The sequence below is a fragment of the Alternaria hordeiaustralica genome (assembly GCF_023758085.1).
Source record: "Alternaria hordeiaustralica strain BMP 2776 chromosome Unknown scaffold_17, whole genome shotgun sequence".
Taxonomy (NCBI): domain Eukaryota; kingdom Fungi; phylum Ascomycota; class Dothideomycetes; order Pleosporales; family Pleosporaceae; genus Alternaria; species Alternaria hordeiaustralica.
Genome location: NW_026056789.1, coordinates 414,129 through 437,954, shown reverse-complemented (window position 1 = coordinate 437,954; position 23,826 = coordinate 414,129). Strand labels below are relative to the sequence as shown.

Below are 23,826 nucleotides of genomic sequence, written 5' to 3'. Positions count from 1 at the left end.
GAATGTGGACGCTCAATTCGACGCCAGACGTAGGCGTTTTAGAAGCAGTAACAACATTCATCCTCCGAATCCTTTCCTATATAGCGACATGCGTGCCCCCACCAACCCTCCACACCTACCCACCCCTCACCATCCTAATCGACATACCCACCTCCTTCACCGGCGGCCCCATCACAGCAACCACATCCCTCCCCCGCAGTATCGCGTATCGGATATTCTTCCCACGCCATCCTTATCTGGCTCGCTCCCGGCCTGGCCACACAAACTTGTCCTGGTTGCTACAACGCATGGTGTGTCATGCGTGCTGGGCGTTTATTTGCCGCCGCGCGACGACGGTGTGCTTGAGTATAAAAGTACGGTTTTTGGATAACGAGGGCGGGGTGTTAAGGGGTTGGGCTGGGGGCGCGGAGGGGTGGGGGATGAGGGAGGTTGTGGTGCATAAGAGTGTGCTTAAGGGGGTGAAGAGTGCGGGGATGAGGGGGAGGGGGGTTGTTTATTATGGGGGGTTGGGGGTGGGGGATTTGGTTTGAGGTGCACGGGCAAGATGGGATGTTGGGGGGAGGTGGTCATTTCAATGTTCCAGTCAGTTTGGAGAGATTGCTGGATTGATGGTTTTAAAAGAGATCCAAACTTGCATAATTAGGATGGGTATACGAACAGCCCAATCTACGTACGATTATTGCAATCTCAATCATAGTACGAAACCGCCGGTTGTGACTACCTTCCAGCTGCGCACGGGATGCGTATCTTCCAATTCTACACACCACCAGAGCACCTCTTTTGTCTTGTCGATTTGCCCACTCTCCTCGTAGGCTCTGGCCATTGCGTACCATGCTTCGGAGTAGTCCCAGCCAGCACCAAGCTTGGTAAGTGTGGACAGTAGACCGAATGCGCGGTCGCGCGCGGCAAGACGGGTGAGCGTGGGTGATGAGAGCTGGTTCTCTACTGACGGTGTGTGAGACGTTAGGTATTGGGTCTTCGATGTCGACGTCTTTGTATGGATTGAAGAGGCCGATGACTGTAGCGGAGGGGAGATGGTGTCGGTGTTGGCAGGCTCCAGCGGTATGACCTCGCTGTAGATATCCAAAAGGATGTTTGAAAGACCGACGATGGCTTCAGGGTGGTCTGGGAGGTGTTGTAGAGCGCGTTCAAAGTCTGCGCGAGCTTCATGCTTCATCGATTGGGCGACAAGCTGTTCTGCGCGCTGTAGCAATGTCAGTAGAGATAATGTGGAAGATAACAAGTGACTCACAGCAGCAAACACGTCCGCCCACAACTCCTCAACACTCTTGCCGCCACCCCACCCCTTGTCCGCGAGCGCCTTTGCTGTTGAGTGTTCCAATGACACCTCTGCTTCAAATGTCTCCACCAGCTTCAATGCCTCAGCAACAGCTTCCCTAGCATCCTGGAACATGTGCGCTCTTGCGTATAATCCAGAGATGAAGATCCATATGCTGACCAGCAACGAGACTTTTTGACGACGTTCTTGGATTTTGGAAAAGTGGGGATCCGCAGGTATGTAGTCGGCATGTGGTAAGCGCGAAGGCAAGCGAGTATCCTGTCTGGGTGGTTGTTCTTCGTGACCCAAAGGCGGAGAGGAGTGATCTAGGTTATGGGCGACGGGTGGAAGTGGTGTGTCACCCTTTTCTATTGACTTTCCTGGAGAGCTGGGATTGGAAATGCGTCGAGGCGATTTTGAGTTTGCAGTGTTACTGCGTGCACGAGTGCTGTTTGGAACGTGTTCTGGAAGCGGCGGTACCTCTGGAACGGTGTCTTTGCCGGCCTGACCATCATCCTGCTTGTGGTGGTGGTGGAACAGATGGTGCCGGTGATGACCGTTAGTAGGAGCTGCGCCGTTGTCATCAGTGACTTGAATCGCAGGAGGCACTTCCGGTTGTGTGGTAGCTGTCTTGGAGCTGACCACAGATTTACTTCGATCAGCATTTTCTTGCTGAGTTGTTCTGACTGACCCTCGTCCGCGGAAAATACTACCTCGTGTGCCCGAGGCGGTCTTTGGGGGCGCCAGCGACGCAGGTTCGGGTGGAGTCTTGACTTTGTCTGCTGCCGGATCGCCGAACAGTCGACCGTACAGTGCAAGGAGCTCGTCACATCCGTCAACCGCAGCGGTGGCACCATCGGTGATCTCAAGAAGAGACAGCTGCGTCATCTTGATCTGCAGTATGTTGCTTTTTTCGAAACGCTCCATGCGATCGACAATGCCAGATTCAAGAGGCTCTTGACCGGCAGCCTCTTGGAGGTGTTCGCTTCGGAATGCGCCCGAGTCACGGCCGAACAGGACAGCAGGATCGCCGAATTGTTCGAAAGCTGCCTCGCATGCCTTCTCCGCAGCGGTAAACTCAGACCGTGACGTCAACAGCAGGGCAAGAAGATGCCACACGGGTATCAACTTGCGTTCGCGTCCATATTCAGTGGTGATGCCATCCGACAGAACTCCATCTACACTGACCGTTGTACCCTTTGTTGCTGGAGAAAGTGCACGCTTGGCGATTTTGATGGCACCGGGGATGTCCCTTGTTTCCGCGAGAACCAAAGCGAGGGCGTAAAGAGCTTCCACATTATGTTCGTCACCGAGATTAGGTGAAAGCGACTTCCTGAGGTACTGCACAGTTTTGGCCTGGATCGTGGCCCGTGCCTCAACTTCGTAAGTGAGCTGTGCCCAGTGTGCTTGACTGATGCCAATGGCGCAATAGGCGGCGGCTAGGGCCGTGGGTTCGACGAAAGATGTGCTCGAAGCAATTGAGCGGGTATCAGACGTTGAGCGAAGATGATCTGCCTGCTCCAACCAGTGCTCGATACTGTGAGCAATCTCGAGAGCCTTTTCGGCATCATGCCTAGATCCCCATCTACAGAGCATCCTGATGGCCTCGGCGGAGGTCCTCAACACCGTGCTGTCGTCGTCAATGCCAGCCTCGAGTTCGCCAGACTTTTCCGATCGATCCTTGTTCCGCGTGATGATCTCGACATAGGAATCGTAGGCTTTGTATGCCAACTCAGGCTCGGCTAGAGATGCGTGGACAACGAAGAGGTTGCGCAGGATCTGGGTCGAGTGGTACGTCTTGGTGGCTGCTCGATAGAGGATCTAGATGATATTAGTCATTGGATCCTCTCGGGGTAGATGAGTAACTTACATCAAGTACTCCTCGCGCGACACCCTCCTTTCCTCCCTCGCCCAGATCATCGTCGCTCCAGGTGGGACCGCAGAGGAGGCGCCAGTTGTCCATGACGGAATCCACCCACGTTTCGACTTCATGATTGGTCTCGCTGGCTTTGGGAAAGTGTGTCTCTCGTATCAACAGGTTCTCGTAGACAGCCTCGACACGTTTTAGCTCCGCCCGTTGCCGTAGACGTGCGTCTGACTGTGCGGTAGGCGTTGGCTTCTCTTGTATGATGGGCGTGGAATCGGGTTCGTAGGCGAGATCATAGCGGAGAATGGTTGATAGCGAGTCGTAGTAGGCCTTCCACGCCAATCTTCGATACCGTGCTGAGTTGCCAACGTCTGATGCGGCGTTCTTGGAAGTTGCATCCCAGAACTTTGCCCAGTAGCGGTAGGTGCGTAGAGCCTCGGACGCGTTGATTCGCTCGCTGAGGCCCATGGACTGGTCGGACAGTTGACAGAGACGGACGAGAGACTGCTCTCCCCACATCTTGAACTGGGCCGATTCGGTGTTCGGGGTGGTCGTCGTGGACAGCCAGGGTATTATCGACGAGTAGATGGTGGCTGCCTCACCAATCGCACCTGTCTTTTCGAGCGCGGAGCCTAGATTGCGTCAGTTCCGGAGCCAGAATGAGGTCACACAGTATAGCTGTACCCTTGAGATATGTGCCCTTGACCAGACACACCCGAGACCAGCCGCTCAAGGTGCCTGCTTCGCCCGACAGCTGGGTCGCGACTGCCCCAAAGTCCTGTGGGAGCCGCGCAACTGCCAGTCCCGGTTCGTCCAGCACGTAGTGGGCCCAGCCGAGGCAGACGTTGGCCTGGAAGGCGTCTTGACCCTGCGTGCCATCTTCTTCGATCGTTGCGAGCAGCGAGGGTATGATCTGTGACAGGCCGGTGGTGGAGGCGGCAGAGGAGGCGGTCGAGGGCCTCTTGGTGCTGTGTGCGGCTATCTGGGCGTCGGAGCGCGCTGTGAGGGTGAGGCCTTGGGTCGCCGTTAGCCCTCAGAAAGACCAAACAGAGAGGTTTGCTGACATCGTCGGTGCGGCGCATGCTTCTCGACCTTGCGACACAGCTCAGGCACGTCGGCCCATCGTCCGGCGCATCGAGCCTCGTCCAGCTGCTGTATGTAGCGCTTGGCCTTTTCGCTCTCAGGGGGGGTCTGTAGGTCCTGTAAGCTACCGTTGTTGAACATGACGTTGCTTCGGCGCCAGGGGAGAGGGAGGACAGCAACCTCGACATACCACCATGGTGCTAAGAATATGCCTTTGGCTCTGGACAGGGTCGCGATGTCTGTAGAATCATGTTCGACGAGCAATACTGAATGCGACGGCGCCGGCCATGGCTGTACACATGTCACTGACCGACTGCACAAGTCCCACTCTTCTGTGCAGTTGGCCCGCACATCCCTGCAGCTCTAGCGCATGCGGTCCGACGCTAACTCCGGGCCTTGAACTTTTTTCTACCAGCCATCGGCAACAGCCATTCCGCTGATCAGAGACGGGCTGATCAAATTTATCACCAGGGAAATCGCCATCATCATCATGGCGCCCATTGTTTCCGAACTGGCGACGCTGCGAGCGCTCAGTTTCCGCATCTCGTCCACGCCAACATTCCAGCTCCCCCAACACGTGCCTGCCATAGCTGCAGCATTAGCCAATTGCAGGACCCTCCTCTCTTCAGCCCAGGCCTCAGGTACCAAAGCGACGTCCTCGGAAGCATCCGTTGCTATACACAAGTACCGGACGCTACTCACCACTCTGCTCCAAGACCGGACTCCCCAAGGAAGATGGTGTGCCATAGTCTTGATCAAGGCCACGATTGAAGTCGGGGGTTGGGAGACTCTGCAGAAGAGTTTGCCATGGGTGCGTGGTCTTCTTGGGTTCTTGAACAAGCCGGATTCGCCGTCGTCAAAGAAGTTGTGCATCATCACCTTGACGCGCATTTTCCTTCTGACCAGAGAGTACCCGACGTTGATCCGCGAAATCACTACTCCGTCGCTATCACCTTTCGTCCAAGTCTGTCTACAGATAGTGAACGCCAAGGCTACCCCTGCCAGTCTGCTACAGATTATCCTAGAGAGCTTCAACGAGCTGCTGCCTCGACACCCTACCATCTTCCGGTCTTATCTGAAGCAACTTTACCCTCTTCTTGGACGTCTCATCGCACCCACGCCATCTGATATACTCAGCCAAGAGCAGCAAACTGGACCCAACCATGGAGCTTGCTCGGATATCGCAGCTGCGGCGCGCCAACTCTACGTCCAATTACCTTGCTGTGCACCAAAAGGAGCTTCGAGCGAAGAGTGGACAAAGGCTGTCAAGAACATTACGAACGTCACCCATCAAACAACAGATCGTGTGTTCCGTGCCGTGATTGAAGACTGGCAATCGACGGCACGTGAAGCACCTCTTTCGAACGGTCACACACTGGATGACGAAGTTCAGGACCTGGAGCCGGGCTCAGATCTATCCGCCTGGTCGGGAATCTTTGCTGGTGGCGAACGCTTGACAGGCCTGCTCTACGTCATCAAGGAGTACATCGAAAGCCCCACGGCGAATACTGTGTATGTCAACGTTGGCATGATCGTTGACCTACTCTCGAGAATGCTTTCCCTTACCATTCCTGTGGCGGCGAGCAAGAACTTCCAGAACACCGTACGTCTGAATGCTCAAGTCAGCAAGGACGAGCGTGAAAGCCTCTGGTTATTGTTGCCAGACGTACATGTCGCCGCGATTGAAGTGCTTCTTGCTCTAGCACACAGATCCCAGAACAGCACGTTGGCACTGGACCCTGCCATCATTGACCAACTTGTGTGGGTATTTAGTGCGGAAAAGGAGACAGCTCAGATTAGAACAGCATGCTACACGGCGATTGCTGCTTTGTTGAGGAGATCTGGAGTCGCCCTCCATAAGACTACCATCGATTCCCTTGTACCTCTGATTCGCGCTTGCTGCGACGATCTACTACCGCCCGAGATCGCGGCGCCTACAAGCCAACAGACTCCCGGCCAGGCTAAGGCCAATGGCAACAGTCAGCCCCAGACCACTGCCAACGCCGATAGCTTCCTTGGCGCTGCGAAGAACGCCGGCGGCCCCAACGCTGGATTCCCTGGACTCCAACAAGCCGCCCACGATCTGCTTCCGGTTCTACTCTCAAATGTTCCGGCTCAATACCTATCTGACTCAATGCGCGCTCGTCTGGACCGTACCGCTATTCTCATCCAGCACAAGGACGCCATGGTAGCTAGCGTGCTGAACCCACCACCAAGCAAGAAGTTTGGAAAGCCCGCAGCAAGCATATTATCACTCATGGCTCGATCGTTCTCCGCCGAGATGGATGTAGAGGGTATGCTCAGACCAAGGATGCCAGTCATTCGCCTGGGTGGCAAGAATTTGGAGTTGGATGATGGCAACGATGAGGATGAAGAGATGGAGGTTGAGGAGGAAGAAGTTGAAGAGGCGGAGGAAGAAGAGCAGCAAGCTCTAGAGCAGGCGGATGATCACTTCGCTGGACAAGAGTTGGACAATCTGCTGGAAACCGCTGGGCAATCAGATACAGTAGCGAAGGATTTTGCTATGGAAGACGCGCCAACACCCAGCAAACCTGACCTCTCCACTCCACGATCAGTTCGCAAAGGAACACTTGCGCAACGCCCTACCATCCCCGAACCTACCGCATTCAGCGAAACCAAGCGGCCGATAGGCGAAGATGGTCCTCTTTCCCCTTCCAAGCGAGCAAAGACTGGCGAAGACGAGCAGCGCACAACACACCCAATACCTCCTGCGCCAACAGCGTCTGTATCTTTCAGCAAATCTACTTCCACTACGGAAATAGCAGCTACGTCAGATTTCGCCGCTACCAGCACCGCCTCGGCTGTCCCTGACCTTCCCGAGCCAGGTGAAGGAGAACTCGACGACGAGGACAGTGATGATGACAAGATATCGCTTGTACTTGGAGTAGACACGGACGATGAGTCTGATTAGCGCTTGTGTGAAAACAGTAGTTGTATAGTCGCCTTGGCTTGCGAGAATGTAGTGAAGAAATAATAACAAGCGCAGTCCCTGCACGGACATATATCTCGTCCTCGCAGTGACCGATGATTTCTTCGAACTAATCCCTACAGCCCGCACCTTTCCCAATAACCTCCCCCGCGACGCCCTCGACTCCGTAGACACACCATCTACCACCTACCACCTACCACCGCCCACCACCAACCCACCCGCAACAATGGCACAACCTCCCCACCGCGCACCCCCCAAACGCACCGTCCCCAAGATCTCCGCCCCCAAACCACCCGCGGCCCCATCTGCCAAGCAGCCCGCAAAGCCCAAGAAAGAAAAGCGATACCCCTTCGACTCGCACCAAGACGACATCGTAGTCAACACCACTGAACTCGACACCGCTCCGGGCTATAGAAGAGGTATAGTGGACTATCGGCATAAACTCACGCTAAAGAAGACGTATGCGCATATCACGACGGACTATGCGGAGGATATGAAGATGACTATTCCGAAGGATGCGGTTACGCCCTTAGGGTCTGAGCCGTTTAGTGATGGGGATGGGGATGAAGATGGGGATGGAGACGAGGATGAAAATCCCAGCGCCAACGCCGAAAACCCCAAGTCCAAGCGCGACGAACGTACCTACGTCCCCGAAGTCAGCGACACAATCATCGACTACGCCAAGCTACCCAAACCGCGCTGCAACCGCCCTAACTACGTAGAATATATCTACCGCGCTACAACCACCAATCCCGCCGTCTTCCTCGCTATCCTGCGTGTCGCAGAGAGGAACTTGCCGTTTATAAATTTCGACTCGGCGATTACGCATTTACCTAATTTATTGGCGAATGCGAGACTTCCTGGTATACCGGCCCTGTCAGCTCTGTCGTCCGAGTCATCTGAAGCGTTGGGGGCGTCCGCATCGTCAAATCACCCGCAGAAACACAAACCCAACCAGCCCGCTTTCACAGAAGACACACCCCACTCAAAGAAAGAGACAGATATACCGATGACAATCCTCTTCCTACCGAACCTATACGAAGACGGGCGCCACGCACTCGGATACTACGCCCTCGCTCCCGAAGCAGATCCAGACACGAAACAACTCAATCCCGAAGACGTTGTGCAAATCCTGTTTACGCCGTGTATCATAGGTGATTTAGTGGAGGCGAAGTTGTTGGAATGGACGCCTATTGATCCTGATCTTAAGGCACGGGCTGATGAGAAGAAGGGTAAGGAGGGCGATGAGGTGAGAGGGGAGGATGGGAAGGAAGGGGATGCTGGGGAGGAAGAAGAAGAGTTGACTGTCGAATACATAGAACATGTGGCTGCGAGGGGAGGCGAGTGGTTGGAGCGGGATGTAGTGGGGGATTGGGAGGAGTGGTGTAGGAGTTTTAGGGTTGCGAGGAGGGTTTGGGAGAAGGTGCTTAAGGGGGTTGTGGAGGTTAAGGAGGTGGAGGATCTGAAGGAGGAGGTTGTGGAATGAGGCTGGGATGTGGGGGAGTGGGGATTAAGTAGGAGGGTGGAAAGCTGGAAAGAGCTTCGGCGTGCGTGTTTCGCTTTCCAGGATGCTTCTAGAATCTGGCCTTGATCGAGTCTGTAGCGGTTTGCTTACGTATGTGAGAGGATGCGCGTGCATCTGCAACGTCAGTCTCGAATTGCGGTAGTGACCGATGTTGACAGCATGTTTAGACAAGAATATTTGCATTTTTGTTTCGCAGGTCTGGGCGCTTGAAAGACATGACTTCCATCGCCGGTAGCGATGCATGTGTATCTGCGATGTGATACTGTCATGTTGGCGTCGTTTTGATCCGAAGCCTATTAACTATACATTACTGGTAAGTAGCTTGCACGAGGTTGAGTCCCAGCGGTGCATATCATACGAGCAGAGTGTGCAAAAGACTTTGTTGTATGAACAGCTAAATTGAGATGGTGCAGCTGCATAAAGCCTTAGAATTCCATTCAGTACCGCGAAGGTCATTGCAAAGATGTCAAACGTGGTTTCCCGATGGTTTTTTCTTTTTTTTCGTGGTGTTCCTCATTCTCCGGTAGGAGTCGATCTCGTTGGCGATGCGATAGTGATAGTGGCTCGTCATCCATCTTAATGGGTAACGGTGTAGGTTCCGGTGACAAGTTTCGCCCCCACTTATGCCGAATCTCTGCCGGCGAGATCCATTTCTCATTCTCATCAAAGAGGTCTGCCCAAACTGCCAATTCAAAGCTACTTCTTCCAATGAAGAGCTCTCTGAAAATTGCAAACCAAACCTTGAGTTGAGCGGATTCGATACCACGGAGGAGGATCTGTTTTGACTCGCACAAATGTTAAGATGGCGTGGTCGTACAAACATCTCTAGGCTCAAACTCCAAATCGACGGGGGCAGCTGTCCATTCCTGTATCGTATCATGGCCTCCTGGCAGTAGCTTCGTTGAGATGCTGCATTCGAGTTGTCCAGGAGAGGTCCGATTCCAGTTAACGTAGAACCCTCCAAACTGTGTACTGGAGATTTCAATACTGCCAGTGCGGGATGTGGCGTCTGGCAGGTGCTCCGCGACTAGAGGCGGTAACGAAGTGACTTGGAACCTCAATTCGTGGAAGATCGGGGATATGCGGACGCGTATGGGTGCTTTCGCATGGCGTAGGTTTTGATTGGTGGTTTCCTCGCCAACGAGTGTGATTCGAGCTCGTTCTATCGTACTTGGATCGTAAGACATTCTCTGGGTGTCCCACCTTACTGCAATGTTTAGCTGCTTGCTTGTAAGCCTATGGCTTCCTAGTGCACGTACGTCCTTTGGGGTTCCACTGATTGTCGAACATCATAGCAGCCTCCTTAGGATGTTTGGGCCCTAGCCGGAACAGACTGACTTCACCTGATCTCCGTCGGAAAATCAGCTTCGTTCTATCTACAGGCGACAATAAGATGGCCGGCCTCGTGTATGGGTCACCGTCTATTGCGCAGTCCAAGATTCCAAGGTAGTCACTCCAAGGTGTTCTGCCCAGCGGACACAGGAGCATTTCGACAGAGAGTGTAGCCCCAGAAAAACTAATGTGCGTACCACGATCTGGCATGTGCATATTTTGTATGTCGTAGCAGAAGGACGTAGGATCTGGGGCCAAGAACGAAGGCTGTCCACTAAAGAAGTTTACTGACGGATCGGTGTGGAAAGCTAAGATGGAGTGATCTGACGATATCTCAAGGATGGCCTTTTGCAGCCGATAGAAAGCTTTTTTCCCTTCACCGTACAGGAGGGGCATGTTGGCGTCGAATAGCCCCATCAGACAATAGGCGATGTCTTCCTCGCGCGTCGTCGTACGTTTGGAGGCCCACTTCATCTTTTGCGCTACGCTGAACCTGTCCATCATTGCGCGCACGTCCTGTTCTTCAGCGCTTTTGCAACATCGACATTCACTCTTTTCCAATTCTGCCCTGATCTTTTTAGCTCCAAGTTCGATGATCACACCGGTTGTCGTGGGCACTTTGATGGTCGGTAAAGAATGCCTCCGCAGCAATACCGATGCGTGAATCCCACTACTTTCCGAGAGCTGCGCTGCGAGAGAGATACGACTTCCCAGGTAGTCCCAGTTCACATCGTAGAAGTGCACGCGATCTGGAGCAATCATCTCCTGTAGCGTCCAACCTCGAGTGAGCCAGCGACATTCGGACAATGAACGCCGCCCTCCGGCTATTATATCGGATATATAAGCGTAGCAGATAACGGCGTCGCAGTACCATCGGAACATGGAGTTAATAGCTTCCGAGAGCTCCGCGCTGCTGTCCTTGTTGATGTTGCATGTATCAATCCAAACGAATTCGCAGCCATCTTGCAAGGCCTGTTCGCACGTTTTCCTTATCTTGAAGTAGCCTTTCTTAGCACTCCATTTGGCCCTGGACGTGTCCCGGACATCTTCAAAGAGCACCTCCCCATCTTCCCAGGTGTGCGATAAGATCGCGTACTTCGGCTTGATCGCGCCCAATACATCGTGAAATTCGTACGTCCTGGCGTTCAGAAGTCTCATGGAGGTCGTGATTCGATTGCGCCGCGCTTGCGCTACCGTGGGGGCGAAGAAAGTGGGGCTTCAATTTAATCGAGTCCTGCCGTAGAGCGACCCTGTAAAAGCATATGGTGATGTGGGAGTGTCTGCGAAGCCTGGGGGTAATGCCGAGGGTTTCATCTGAACAGTATATCATTAATGCGAGGCCTGGGAATTTGACCAGATGCATGTAGTGGCGTGAATACATGCCCGCTTCAGCTGCGCCCCTCACACGCATCCTGGAACGATCGCATGCAGATGACCTGCGAGGTTAGCGCCATGCACACTCAACGAATCTTAGTGCCTGGCGTCATTGGGCAGGTATTCAGTCCTCTTTGATGAAGTGCGGGTGAAGAAACACCCGTCCACGATTGTCGTATAGAATGTTTGGATGGATCGCGAGATCACGTGTGTAGAAAAAAAGGCTAATGCGATATTGAGGCAGCGCAGCACATTGACTCAAGAAGAGAAGACAAATGTGGCGTCGAATTCGGGGATGGTTGGGATGCAAGCAAACACGCAGAAGGAAGAGCATCGTGGAGGTTCGGAAGCTTCGGTGCTGGTGAGTTGCCGCTGCCGTGCGCGCGACGCGCAACGCTAGTCTCCTTTGGTGTGCCTAGCGCGACGCGCGCACGCGTTCTTGGGCGGCGGACACCTGGGCACCTACCCAGGCACAGTACTCACATTCCTGCACGACATCTCTCACACGAACCGCGCTTCTCCTGCTACAATGATGACTTGTGGACAGCTACAACATGCCCGGGTGTTCTCTATAACCAGTGGCAATGAAGGCGCATCCTGCCCTGGTGGCGTCGACTTTTCAGGGGACATCTGAACGCCACTCTGATGTATTCAACCCTAATATACACCTTTGGCGATTATCAGGAAGCAACACCAGGCCACAGTCCGAGTCAAAAGCGCGTTTGCTTGTCTATCAAGCATTCTGGCGTCGTATCAACCTCATCGATTCAGGTCTTCGAGAATGATTTTATTTATCTTGCTGGATATCTTCATGCGCTTATGGCAAGATGTCGGTGGATTCGCAAACACCGAGCTTATCATACCGTTCTGGAAAGTTAGAATGATGACACTGCGACAAGGGAAAGCAGGAATGAGAGGTGTTAACACACACGAGATCCTTTCACTCCGTACTTACTACGGCTGCCAAGCGCTGGACCGAATTCCCACCGCTACACTCAACTTGTGCGGAAGCGTAGATTCTGGGTTTGTTACTGCCTTTGGTTCTGTCTTCCCTCGATTTCCTCGATGCATTCCATATCACTACACGAAATAAATTCCCCTTGTCGAAATAAAGTGCACTCGGAGGGGGACGATACACTAGAGCCACGATGTTGCTTATGATACTCCTTGCCCTCTTTGCCTGGTGCGCCGTCGCGGTACTTCCTGTCTCTTTATCTTTACTAACATCAAAGCTAGCGCTCCCAAGGGAGGTATGGGCTGGTTCGGCGATTCGTTGGTAGTCCCGCAACCTTTTAAACGCCACGATACTAACATCCCTAGGTTTGGCGCCGACAAGAGCGGTCGCTGGCCGAAGCACCCCGATCACAGCGGCAAGACCGAAATCGCCTACTGCTACGAAAACAAGGCTGCCAAAGATGAGCTGGAAGGAGTTATAGCGGAGGGCTGGGGAGCGTGGCAGCGTTCTCTTGGTCGCTGGGGCAAGGAGAGTGGCCATTCACTGCTCTTCACACGGCGCCTTGTTCCTGGCCAAGACATCTACTGCTACCTGGCGAACGGCGATTGGAATCAGTTGTTTCCGGCAGACACCGTCGTCATCAAGCGCGGAGCCCCAGGGGGCTGGGCAGCAGCCTCTTCTTTGGGATATAGGTCTGAAGGTTCACCTGGTCGTCATCAATTGAGTATTGGCAACGCGGAACAAGCACCGAACAGAGATCTGGCCTGGGGTAAGTTGATAAGCAATTCTCGATTGTCCGGACCCGCTAACAGGTAGACAGTCGTAGCTCACGAACTAGGTACAACTATTTCTCCCCCATGAGTATACAAGCGGTAACTAATCGAATCCGTGCAGGCCACATCTTCGGCTTAATGCACGAACACTCACGCGGAGACCGCGACGACCACGTCCAGTTTAACTGCGCCAGTCTCACAGGCTACCACGAAGCTCTCCAAAAGGCCACTGCCGACGGCTTTACCATAAACGAACTCTGCAACATCTTTAATGTTTCGAAGCACTACCAATTCGACGCTTCAGAGTACTACAAGTGGACGAACGACGGCTTGGCATACAGCGCGGAGTATGATTACGATTCGATTATGCATTACAGCTCATGGCAGAGCCACAACCCTGCTCTTGTCAATCAGGATCAGAACAACCCCGACAATTACCCTTTGGTTCGACTCACCGGTGGAAAGAATGGTCAGAAGTCGCTCCTTCCGCTGCCACGTCCGAGTGGGGAGTGGGGAATTTCTAGACTGGATAAAGAGGCTATCAAGTTGTTGTACCCGTGGGAGTAGCCGGTCTTCTCGCGCTGGACCAGTGATCTTTATGATACCGACGCACTGACGGCCATCATCGCTTTTGGATCGCTCGATCATCCTATTCCTCACCCACGACCGCGAATAGCTAGATAAAGACTTAGACGGGAAGTGTCCGAGAAAACCACTAAGTACACTTGGAAAGCTGCACTTGCTGTAGCTCAACTTTGAGCTCAAATTTCGTGTCTCACCATACGCTCTAGTCTCAGTCTTCGCCAGTGACGCGTTCAACCAGCAATACCCATATTATGCGTCGTAGGCAAACCATATGTTAGTCATAATCTGGCGTATTGAACGCAGAAATTGCAGTTCGTAACAACCTTACACTTGACTCTACCTAGGTAGTGAAAGAGCCTCCACCTAGGGTTCAAAAAGCGTTTGCCCGACAAGTCTAAAGCGCACAGACCAAGAAGTGGTGTCCCTAGTCGTTTATCGCGGGGCTAGCAGAAGTGTTGCAAAGACCTACACTTTTCTTATTTTCTTTCCCTTACACCAGCGTTGTTTCCGCCACGGTAACACCGCACTCAGTGCATTGGCCCACTCCACCTTCGCTGCCTACCCAGGTACCTGCATCGACTATACATACTACTAGCCTCAACCCACCAGAAGCTCTACCACCGACCAATCCCAGAATCTACCCTCAGGAACTTAACTCAGCGCCCAGCCATGCTGCCCTTACTTCTTCTCTTCGCCTTCTTTAGGGTCGTCTTTGCTGGGTTCGTCATCCATTATTCGATCTTGTGAACAACCTCGACACTTGCTAACTCTTGCAGGCACCCTGTAATAGCGGCAAGGAGGTGGCCTCGTGATGAATATACGGCAATGTTCACAATCTATTGGTGCTTCGAGAATCAGCTCGCAGAGACACAGATCCCGGTGCAGCGCATGGAACAGGCATGGCTTGTTTGGACCTCAGTCATGGGAACGGCTTCTGAAAACAACCACGCCTTAGAATTCAAACGTTGGAAACATCCAGTCACAGGCAACTATCCCCATTGTTACGATGCCAACAACGAATGGACTAAGGGTATGCCTCGCGCGGCAGTGCGTATAAAATATGATCCTCAAGTGGTTGGGGCATTTGCTCCGGCTGGTTACCAAGGCAGAGAAAAGGGCGCACATTATCTAACCCAGGGGCCCGTGGATACACCGGGGCGAGAGATTCCGAACCCGGTCTGGCAGATAGCACACGAGCTGGGTCATGTGTTTGGCCTTCTTCACGAGCACCAACGACCGGATCGAGATATTTACATTCAGTTCAGGCCTCAGCACCTCAACGGATTCGCACGAGCTTGGCAGGCTGCTCAAGCCAACCACGTCACCTTTCAGCAACTTACGGAAGTGGATGGTGTCGGTGAACAATTCGGATGGGACTTAATCCGCTCATTTACAAGGACTGCAGCCGCTCCAGATTACCATTCAACCTACGACTACGCTTCCATCATGCACTACGATTCGATAGCGGGAACCAATCATCAGGCTCCATATTCAGCAACAGATCCTAACTCGTACCCAATGGCTCAAATAGGCATGGCAAATGCTCAAGGCGTAGCACCGCTCTTCCTTTTGCCCTTAAAGGGTCATGTACCTGGGCTAGCTTACCATATTTCCCAAGGCGACGCTGCGGCAATCCGGTTTATGTATCCTCACTATTAATCGTGTCGGGTTAGCGGACGTTAGAATTTAGAGGCTTAGAAGTAGTTTCACTGCAACCCTGGTCGTCACGTCGCTGAACGAGATCTTGCAGAGATGAATCAGTGTCAACAATATTTACCTATGATACCTGCACTCGCTACTCAGTGAAGGTGAAGTTTACATTAGAGCGTGTCTTTCACCATGTGTTGCCCCACTTTCGCTTGCCACAGCATTAACTACGACTATCACTGCTGTACTCGACACTCTCTAGCAGCCACCTCGAAACCGCGCGCGACCACTTCCAAGGCCGACTATACATCCAAAAATGCGTTCTCTTTCCCTTCTCTTTGCCTTCCTTGGACTCGTATGTGCGATCTCGGCAGATTTCCTCAACACCACTCTTCCTTCTCCTGGGCCCATCGATATTGCTCCGCCACTTGATACCGGCGGCCATGCTGGGTATGTAGTGCGAATGCTCAAGGCCCATCAGTTATTAACTCCTCCAGGTTCCCCGTCTACAACGCTAACAATCAACGTTGGCCCCGGCAACCAGATCGAAGGTTTTTGATTAACTGGTGCTTCAGAGACGCGCTCGCCGAGAACAACATTTTCAGAGCAGTCGACAACGGTTGGGGGACTTGGACACGCAAGCTCGGTGCGGCGCAAGCATCGAATGGCCATAACTTGCATTTCGAACGCTTCAAACCAGTCGGAGGGCCTAACTACCCGTACTGCTACACCTCTCCGGGCGTATGGGACCCACAGATACCTCCTGAAACTGTGGTTGTGTATTGGGTCGCGACTGATCCCATGAATCGCGAAGGGTTCGCTTCGGTCGGCCACACAGTTAGTAACGTTCCCGGCCGACATCATCTGATGATCTCGGGACACACGACAGACGACAACAGGGACTTCACTGTAGCACACGAACTTGGTCACATTTTTGGCCTAAACCACGAGCATGAGCGCTCCGACCGAGATCAGTACATCATCTACAATTGCAGAAACGTCGAAGGATTCGCCGAAGCATGGGGAAGATGTCTAGCCGAGGATCCCACTTGCACAGAAGACATGCTCTGCAACGATCGTGCTCTCGCAATTCGACACGGTTTCATCGGCTCCGAATTCATCACGTATAATATCGCTCCAGACATAGCCTCGCCATACGATTATCAGTCAATCATGCATTACGATAGCCGTAGAGGTTCAAATGAAGCCATCGTGTCGGGGGATCGTACAAACCCCACGTTGTACCCGATGTTCAAAGTGGATCCACAGACGAATCAGGCCGCCTTCCTGCGTCTCGCCGGTGGCCTCAAGTACCCAGAGTTCGAGATATCTGACGGGGACGCCCAGATGATACGTGCTATGTATCCGTTTCAGTAAAGGGCATTCGCGGCTGATAGAGGGAACGGTTAAGACTGAATCCGCCCATTGAGCAAGGGAAGGGATGAGAAAGAGGCAAGACCACAATGTTCTGTACATGGCGGGATGAGTCGTCTGGGCTATCAAGCCTATGGGAGCTCTTTTCAAGACAGCCTTGTTGCGAGTTGAGCTAGTTGTATCTTCCTGTGTTGTGACTTCTCGAATGCGATCTCTGTGTCATAATCATCTCATCTCACCCAGTAAACACTCACAACTACTCCCCACTCCCCGCAAACTCCTCCGTAAACCTCCTAGCCTGCTCATCAAAAACCTCCCTCCTCTCCACATACTCCCTCCCCATACTCGGATAATACGCATCCTCCGCATCCGGACTATCCAAAAAAGATCGCAAACTCAACAGTATCTTCGAAATCGTCAAAACGGGACACCAATCTTGTTGCAAGATGTTGATACATATATACCCATTGTCGCTGTCGATGTTTGGGTGATAAACATGGGTGGTGAATGTTATAGTGGGTGGGTGGATCGGGTACTCCTCTGGAAACTCCACGGTGAGGTGGAAGGTGCCGGATTCGTAGGGTGTTTCTGGGGGGCCGAGGATTGTGGCGCGCCATGAGAAGAGGTTTGATGGGTCGATTGGATGCGCTGTGCAGCCTTCTATGGGGTCGGAGCGCAGGGATTGGTATTCTTTTTGGATGCGTCTGGTTGTATGGGGATGTGCGGGCATCTTGAAATGCCGATTTTACAAAACTGGTTTGCGTAAGGTTGGGGCAAACTCTGTGCGTTGTTTGGGAAAAGGTGAGGATGAAGTGTAGTGGATGGCGAGGGATAGTGTGGCTGATTTAGGCAGCAGCCAAGTGCTACGCCAATCATGATCAAGCCGCAAGCGTTACTTTCGACACGTACTTCATCTTCTCCTCGCACATTGGCGAAGTACACGAGAAACAACGCGCAAGACTTCATTGTGCCAAGGTCTGGTCGGAGAGTTCACGCGATGCGTCTTTTACAGCGTTGCCAGAACCCATGAAAACTGGTGTATGAACTTTTTGAACTCACGGATAGCCGCCTCATCGATGTTGAATATACGGGGAGAAGCAAGAGAGAAGGCTTTATATACCCACAGCTCAGTGCAGGAGAGATACGCCATGCTGACCGGATGCGTTTCTTTTTTGAGAGTTCGACCGAAGAGAGCAAAGCGTTCATGAATTTGTTATCGTCCGCTTTTGTTTCCACAGCCGCACTTCCGAGAAAACATGGCCAATAGAGGTGATACTTTTGGAAGAAACATAGAACATTTTTGCTGTCTTTTGAGTTCCCAGTCCTTCATAATGAGAGAAGATGGTAGACTCTCAGGTCCGAGAAGAAGGGTTTATATATCAACTTTAGCGGTGTACACGACGGGCGTGTTCATTCGTCGTATTGTACTACGATCGAGTAGAGTAACAAAAAGACCGTTGTAGCAGACATGTAGCGATCAGCTGCACCTTTCAGCAGGCTCGGGGACATGCATTTCTCTACTCAAACTTTCTCGTTCTGCACATGCAATTACTGGCTCTATTTTGAACACGATCTTCACATGATCAACATGCAGCGTGGGGAGATCCCAAATCCACTCATGCTAGTCGCCGCAACGTTCGTCTTGTTGTTCGAAGAAGGCCCGCGACGGCAGCTTCACGAACACAGTCAACCCGCTGCTGTTTTATGCACACGTGACAAGTCTATTTCGCCCAGGCAGAAGATTGATAGAGTCTTATACCTCCAGCCTCTCATACTCGAACACTACCTTGATTTTTGGGAGCTCGGAGAAACGAGAACATTTCATAGTAAGTTGAAGCTTTGAGAGGTCGGACCAAGCCATGATTGAAGTTGGACATGATTTTCGGAAGTGCTGCACGAAACATAGATGGTTTGGTATCTTTTTTTTTTTAGAAACGGAAGACCCGCAAAACATCGGGTATACTGGTCTGAATTTTGGATCTTCCATACGAGGAAGAGACGATGAGGATAGAAGATACTGATGGCGAGAGAAGGTGTTTATATACCCGCCGCAGGCTGCTCATCTCCAGATCCAAAAAGATATGTTTAACCCCGATGATATGCCATGAGATGTTCGAGAAACCCACACAATGCGTTTCGATGGGCCAAACGTGTACCCAAGACTGTGCAGGACATGTGCATCTATGTAGTTATTTTGTTCGCAGAAGAGGTTGAATACGACAAGGACGCCAGTGTAGGCCCGCAGCGCCATTCTTCTGTTCTTGTCCTACTTCGTTTTGGTAGCTCAAAGACATGTATTTTCTTGCGCTTTCTTTTGCTCACAGCGAGGCGACACACATGGGACAGATTGAATGGGTTTTTGGATCGGGTAAGGAGGCGCATGCAATTACTGTTGATGAGTTTTTGTAGTAGTTTTAGAGCTGGACTTGCACTCAGCACATCAGATCGGCCTCGTAGGATTTTGGACAAGATTGGCAATTCTGTCGTGATGACACGGAGTGCCAGGTTGGGAACTTGTCTTCGTCTGTAGTCGGTTTTCCGACCAAGCGATCATACCGGAATATCGAGGTCGTTTTGGGAAGACCAGCGACAGGACATGGGTCTCTTATGTCCCATTTTTGGAAAACAGAGAAGTAGTGAAGTGGATGAAGGAGTGAGAAACGGAAAGAAGAGCAGATTTATATAGACAGAAACTGCACGTGATGTCGGAGGTTTTAAGGATATCGCAATGACGTATCGAGCAGAGGTAACATACACAACATTTCATGAGAATTTGAAGATCTTAGAAAGACTAATTGGATCGTTTTAGGGCATTGCGATTACGTGAGGAGGTGCCGTAGGAATAATGATACGTTAAGACCTGCATCCCGAGCTCGAGTCCCAGGCACGCTTCTAGGCAACTGGAGCCTCCTATTTGTATAATTAGTAATGCACTGCTGAGAGACCGGGTGTTTGCTTACCGCTTTCAAAACCTCAAAGACATTCTCGGTTTCCAGAACCACAGGCTTCGGCTGCACGCCATCCGCCCACTTCCTCTCCCACTCAACAGCGCCCTGGCTACCATTCACGCCATTCACAGGCCCGCCATCGCGCGTGTGCGACGATACACCACCATGTGCGTGCCCAGCACCGCCATTAGCGCCGTTCGCAGCATTTCCACCACCCAACCTCCTTCGGTCACTGCTGCTCTCCGAAGATGTCTGATCGCTTTGTAGATATCCCGATCTACCGCCTGTTAACTTGTACAACTTATCGCCAACGGGAGTGCCACGCTGAAGCTCCTCACCCTCATTGAACCTGCGTAGGATGATGTAGCCCACGAAGCCCCAGATGAAGATGAAGGTCGCTGAGCAGCTGGCGATGATGACGGTGGGGACGACGAAGAGGAGCGCGAAGCCGACGAGGAAGAAGGTGATGGCGATTGAGATGAGGAGGCCGAGGAAGAGGCAGGTTGATAGGGAGACGAGGAGGGTGGTTGTTGCGAAGGCGAGGAAGAGGGCCAGCGGGAGACCGGTCAATGCGGTTTGGGTGGTCAGGAAGGCCTGGAAAGTGTCATTAATAGGAGTCTTCAGATGCTATCGAACAACTTACGGCTACTTTGGGGTTCTGATGAGCATAGTCTCGGGCTCTTTCAAGCATGTGCTCGCGCTGCTTAGGTGGCAGGACCTGGTTGGTGGTGGTCTCGATCTGATCACCGACCCTTCGCGTGGTATAATGGATCTTGTTTCCAAGGTTGTCGACCATGTCGCCAGCTGTCTGAAGGACGGTGGGCATGGTGAGGTTGGTGAAATAGGTGCGTTTGGTAGCAGTACAGTGGTTAATGAATCAATGGATGGTGATGATGGGTGATGGAGGACGAAGGGTGGAGATGAAGTTTGATTGTTTATTGTCTCAGGGCGACTGCATTGACTAGATACAAGGGATTCAATAGAGGGAAGCTCCGTGTGTGCCGTGGCCGCACTTGCGATGCGGATGCGGAAGTCTGGAACGCGTCCGTCGCGTGGACGTCATCGCGAATGCGCTAGAGCGGTTCGGGGTTGGCGCAGCTGCCACCCCGGTCGCTCGGCTATGCCTGCTAGCTGACCGCCCAAGTTTCTGCCAATTCGCGATCGAACTTTTTGACACAACGCGACCCATGCTGCCATATCGGAACCGCAACGCCGACATGAGTGAAAAGAAGAGAAAGAGACAGGAGCAAAATGGCGAACGGCCAAAGAAGAAGACAGCTGTTGCGCCGACCGGAAATGTCCGCGTCAAGATGGTAGAGAATAAAGAGACTCTGGGTCCGCTTCTAGGTATGATAGCAACTCTCGAGGCTGTCGCATGGCGTCAAAACCCATCGCAAATGACGGAAAACCTTGAATTACCCTGGGGATACATGTTCTAACGCGCTCAAGCTGTCACACCCGGTCTCAGCATCCCATCGAAGATATCCTTCAACCCGTACAAGCGCACCAAGATCCGACCACAAGGCGAGGAAACCGAAATGCTGTTCCAATCATCCGGCCACCCTCGTTTGGATTACATCGCACAGGAAGAGCATGATGGAAGCGCCGAGAGTCAGCTACAAGACTACATTGGCGTATTCGACCCTGCGACAAGCAAGCTGCAAATCGTTCCAGTCAAGAGAGTTGTCGTACGAAGCACACTGCGAAGCGAAGCACAAGAAATGCGCGAAGAGCAAGAGGCATTGGACGCGGCACAAAACACTGTCATGGCAAAGAGAGCTGCACTCGCTGCAGAGTTCGGATCCAAGAAGTCAAGGAAGGCGCTTGAAGACCGGACGCTCAACGCCATCAAGAGTGGAACTGGTGCCGAGGACGCAGCAAGAACCGACGCAGTTGCCGAGAACGTGCTGCAGCAAATGGCCTCTGCGACAGCTGTCATGCCGAACAAGGACGATCTCGCAGCAGCCGTGGACAGCTCCAAGCCTCGCCCGACACCAAACCTTGCAGCCGAATACCCAGCCGATGTTTACCCCACGGATGTTGTGATTGGAAGCGATCTCATGACCATGCTCGATGTCCAGGACTGGGTTCAAAAATCATCAGTCGGCGAAGGAGTCAGCGTCGCCAGCAAATACGTTGCTAAGCGCATCGTAAAGCTTGCCAAGAACAAACAGATACAGAAGTTGAAGGCCCTACGATTCATACTGCTTTGCATCAACTTCAACTCCGCATTGATTGGAGGAGGCGGACCACGGCCGAAGAAGATTCCCATGAAGGGGAAGTTGGAGGAAGCTATGGGCGAGGATACGCCTGCGGGTCAACTCATGGCCATCAGGAGGAAGTTTGCTCCCGAGGGGTAAGTCTATCAATGATTGTTTCATGAAGAGTGGCTAACCTATGCAGTTCCTTTGAGATGTCTCGCTGGCACGTCGATAACCTCATGACACATATTGCAGCGGCAGCACTCACCGTGGACGACTACGAAGTCGACGTGAACGACCTGCGAGAAGATCTGAAGCTCGAGAACAAGGAGTACGTTCCCCAAGAACCACTTGACCTGACCCATGCTAACCCCACACAGGATCAAGCAATACTTCGCCGAACTCGGTTGCAAGCTCAACGCACCAACCCAAACCGACCTCACACGCATGAAGCTCACCAAAGCCGAAACCGCGAATCACTTCATCGCGAAGCTCAAGCTCCCACTGTCATTCCCCAAAGTAGGCGGCGCACGAGCAAAGAGACGCACCTAGCCATGACGCGCATGTAATTACCGCCTAGATCCATACAATAGTCCTCGGCACCAAACCAGCAATGATACCAGACCGACAAACATCTATGAAATCACATTCCACCTGCCCAACCCCATTACGTCCCATGTCCAACCGTGCGGGTACCTTTACAAGTAGATCACGCGTGGAGGTACATGACAGCTGCACAACGCCATAGTCGGCCCAAGTAGCAAATCACAACCACGACCACCAGATCTCCACCCCACTTTCTGGCATGCTTAAGGGAGAATCGAGATCCACGGAAGCTACTCACTAGATACATCATCGACTTTGTCCGAATGCGTATTTGTGCAATTGCGCTCCCACCACTTCCATATCATCATGACATCACCATCGTCACCATCATCACCTACCCTCACTTACCCTTTCGTGACGTACTCTCCATGCATAACCACCATTGCCTATCATATAAGAAACCCTACCCTTTGCCAATAAGTGATTTCTCATCAACCTAACCTTCAATATCAACTAAATGCCCAAATCCACCGGTCCCCTCCAAGAACAACTCGGCCTCGGCACAGCGAACCAATCCACACCCAACATGTCCGGAAACATGACCGACAACACCACCGCCGCAGCAGACAAGCTCGGCGCTAACAAGGGCACAAATGCGATTCCTCAGTCAAACCCTAGTGTGATTAGCAGTGCGGGTGCTATTGGAAAGAACTGTATGTTGCTTTCTACCATCTTCACATAACTTGTAAAGAACGACATTTGGCTAACGCAAATACAGTCAACCCCGACGGCGCAATCGGCCAAATCGGCGAGAAAGTCGGTGGTCCATTCAGCAAGGACGGCGTGATTGGAAGCCAGTTCGACGCGAGCAAGAACGGGATCGCAGGCCATGTTGAGAGGGCTGTTGATGGGCCGAGCAATCCTGCTGGGAGCTCGAAGTAAATCAACTTCATGACATGTAGAGGAGGATTTGTATTATAGCCAAGAGGCATTGGACGAAATGATTGAATACTGTCATGATAAATTGTCACCACGTGTTTCCTTCCTAGTCCAGGTGATTCTGAACTATTTGAACGAACCGTTGTAGATGAACACTGATCGCCCGGAATTACCTGGCGCGGCAGGAAACAACTTGTACAGGTGTATGAACCTCGTCCATCAAGATAATACATTCAAGTGCCAAAGCTTCTTTCCCGCCGATCCAGCTATCTCCTGATTCGCTGAGCTAGTTGGCAGCATCGTTGCAGATTTCCAAACCAAGTCAGTGAATGAACAGCTAAATCGGTGGGAAGAAATTGTGAAGATTTTTAGACCTCGTCTATCAAGACAGTGCAATCAAATGCCAAAGCTCCAAAACCCACAATACCCAGCCTCAATGTGCAAACGC

General features: G+C 52.3%; 8 protein-coding genes across 8 annotated transcripts; 6 read left to right on the top strand and 2 right to left on the bottom strand.

The window, feature by feature from the left end:
- Positions 1-691: 691 nt before the first annotated feature.
- Positions 692-4,370, bottom strand: J4E84_007666 (uncharacterized protein; the record flags this gene model as incomplete). The annotated part of the gene is made up of 5 exons (XM_049390248.1): positions 692-1,204; positions 1,253-3,100; positions 3,150-3,778; positions 3,831-4,160; positions 4,211-4,370. 5 exons carry the CDS (start codon positions 4,368-4,370, stop codon positions 692-694), a joined length of 3,480 nt encoding a protein of 1,159 aa, XP_049242101.1.
- Positions 4,371-4,719: 349 nt separating this feature from the next.
- Positions 4,720-7,161, top strand: J4E84_007665 (uncharacterized protein; the record flags this gene model as incomplete). Its single annotated transcript, XM_049390247.1, has 1 exon — positions 4,720-7,161. One exon carries the CDS (start codon positions 4,720-4,722, stop codon positions 7,159-7,161), a length of 2,442 nt encoding a protein of 813 aa, XP_049242100.1.
- A 244-nt stretch (positions 7,162-7,405) lies between these two features.
- On the top strand, positions 7,406-8,665 carry J4E84_007664 (uncharacterized protein; the record flags this gene model as incomplete). The annotated part of the gene is made up of 1 exon (XM_049390246.1): positions 7,406-8,665. The coding sequence occupies one exon, from the start codon at positions 7,406-7,408 to the stop codon at positions 8,663-8,665; it is 1,260 nt and encodes a 419-aa protein (XP_049242099.1).
- Positions 8,666-12,558: 3,893 nt separating this feature from the next.
- On the top strand, positions 12,559-13,705 carry J4E84_007663 (uncharacterized protein; the record flags this gene model as incomplete). Its single annotated transcript, XM_049390245.1, has 4 exons — positions 12,559-12,593; positions 12,731-13,134; positions 13,186-13,203; positions 13,260-13,705. The coding sequence occupies 4 exons, from the start codon at positions 12,559-12,561 to the stop codon at positions 13,703-13,705; spliced, it is 903 nt and encodes a 300-aa protein (XP_049242098.1).
- A 2,108-nt stretch (positions 13,706-15,813) lies between these two features.
- J4E84_007662 (uncharacterized protein) lies at positions 15,814-16,747 on the top strand (the record flags this gene model as incomplete). The annotated part of the gene is made up of 2 exons (XM_049390244.1): positions 15,814-15,820; positions 15,915-16,747. The coding sequence occupies 2 exons, from the start codon at positions 15,814-15,816 to the stop codon at positions 16,745-16,747; spliced, it is 840 nt and encodes a 279-aa protein (XP_049242097.1).
- A 2,889-nt stretch (positions 16,748-19,636) lies between these two features.
- J4E84_007661 (uncharacterized protein) lies at positions 19,637-20,518 on the bottom strand (the record flags this gene model as incomplete). The annotated part of the gene is made up of 3 exons (XM_049390243.1): positions 19,637-19,654; positions 19,705-20,286; positions 20,336-20,518. The coding sequence occupies 3 exons, from the start codon at positions 20,516-20,518 to the stop codon at positions 19,637-19,639; spliced, it is 783 nt and encodes a 260-aa protein (XP_049242096.1).
- A 361-nt stretch (positions 20,519-20,879) lies between these two features.
- J4E84_007660 (uncharacterized protein) lies at positions 20,880-22,445 on the top strand (the record flags this gene model as incomplete). Its single annotated transcript, XM_049390242.1, has 4 exons — positions 20,880-21,039; positions 21,142-22,048; positions 22,096-22,224; positions 22,274-22,445. 4 exons carry the CDS (start codon positions 20,880-20,882, stop codon positions 22,443-22,445), a joined length of 1,368 nt encoding a protein of 455 aa, XP_049242095.1.
- A 511-nt stretch (positions 22,446-22,956) lies between these two features.
- On the top strand, positions 22,957-23,381 carry J4E84_007659 (uncharacterized protein; the record flags this gene model as incomplete). Its single annotated transcript, XM_049390241.1, has 2 exons — positions 22,957-23,152; positions 23,218-23,381. 2 exons carry the CDS (start codon positions 22,957-22,959, stop codon positions 23,379-23,381), a joined length of 360 nt encoding a protein of 119 aa, XP_049242094.1.
- Between the last annotated feature and the right edge of the window lie 445 nt (positions 23,382-23,826).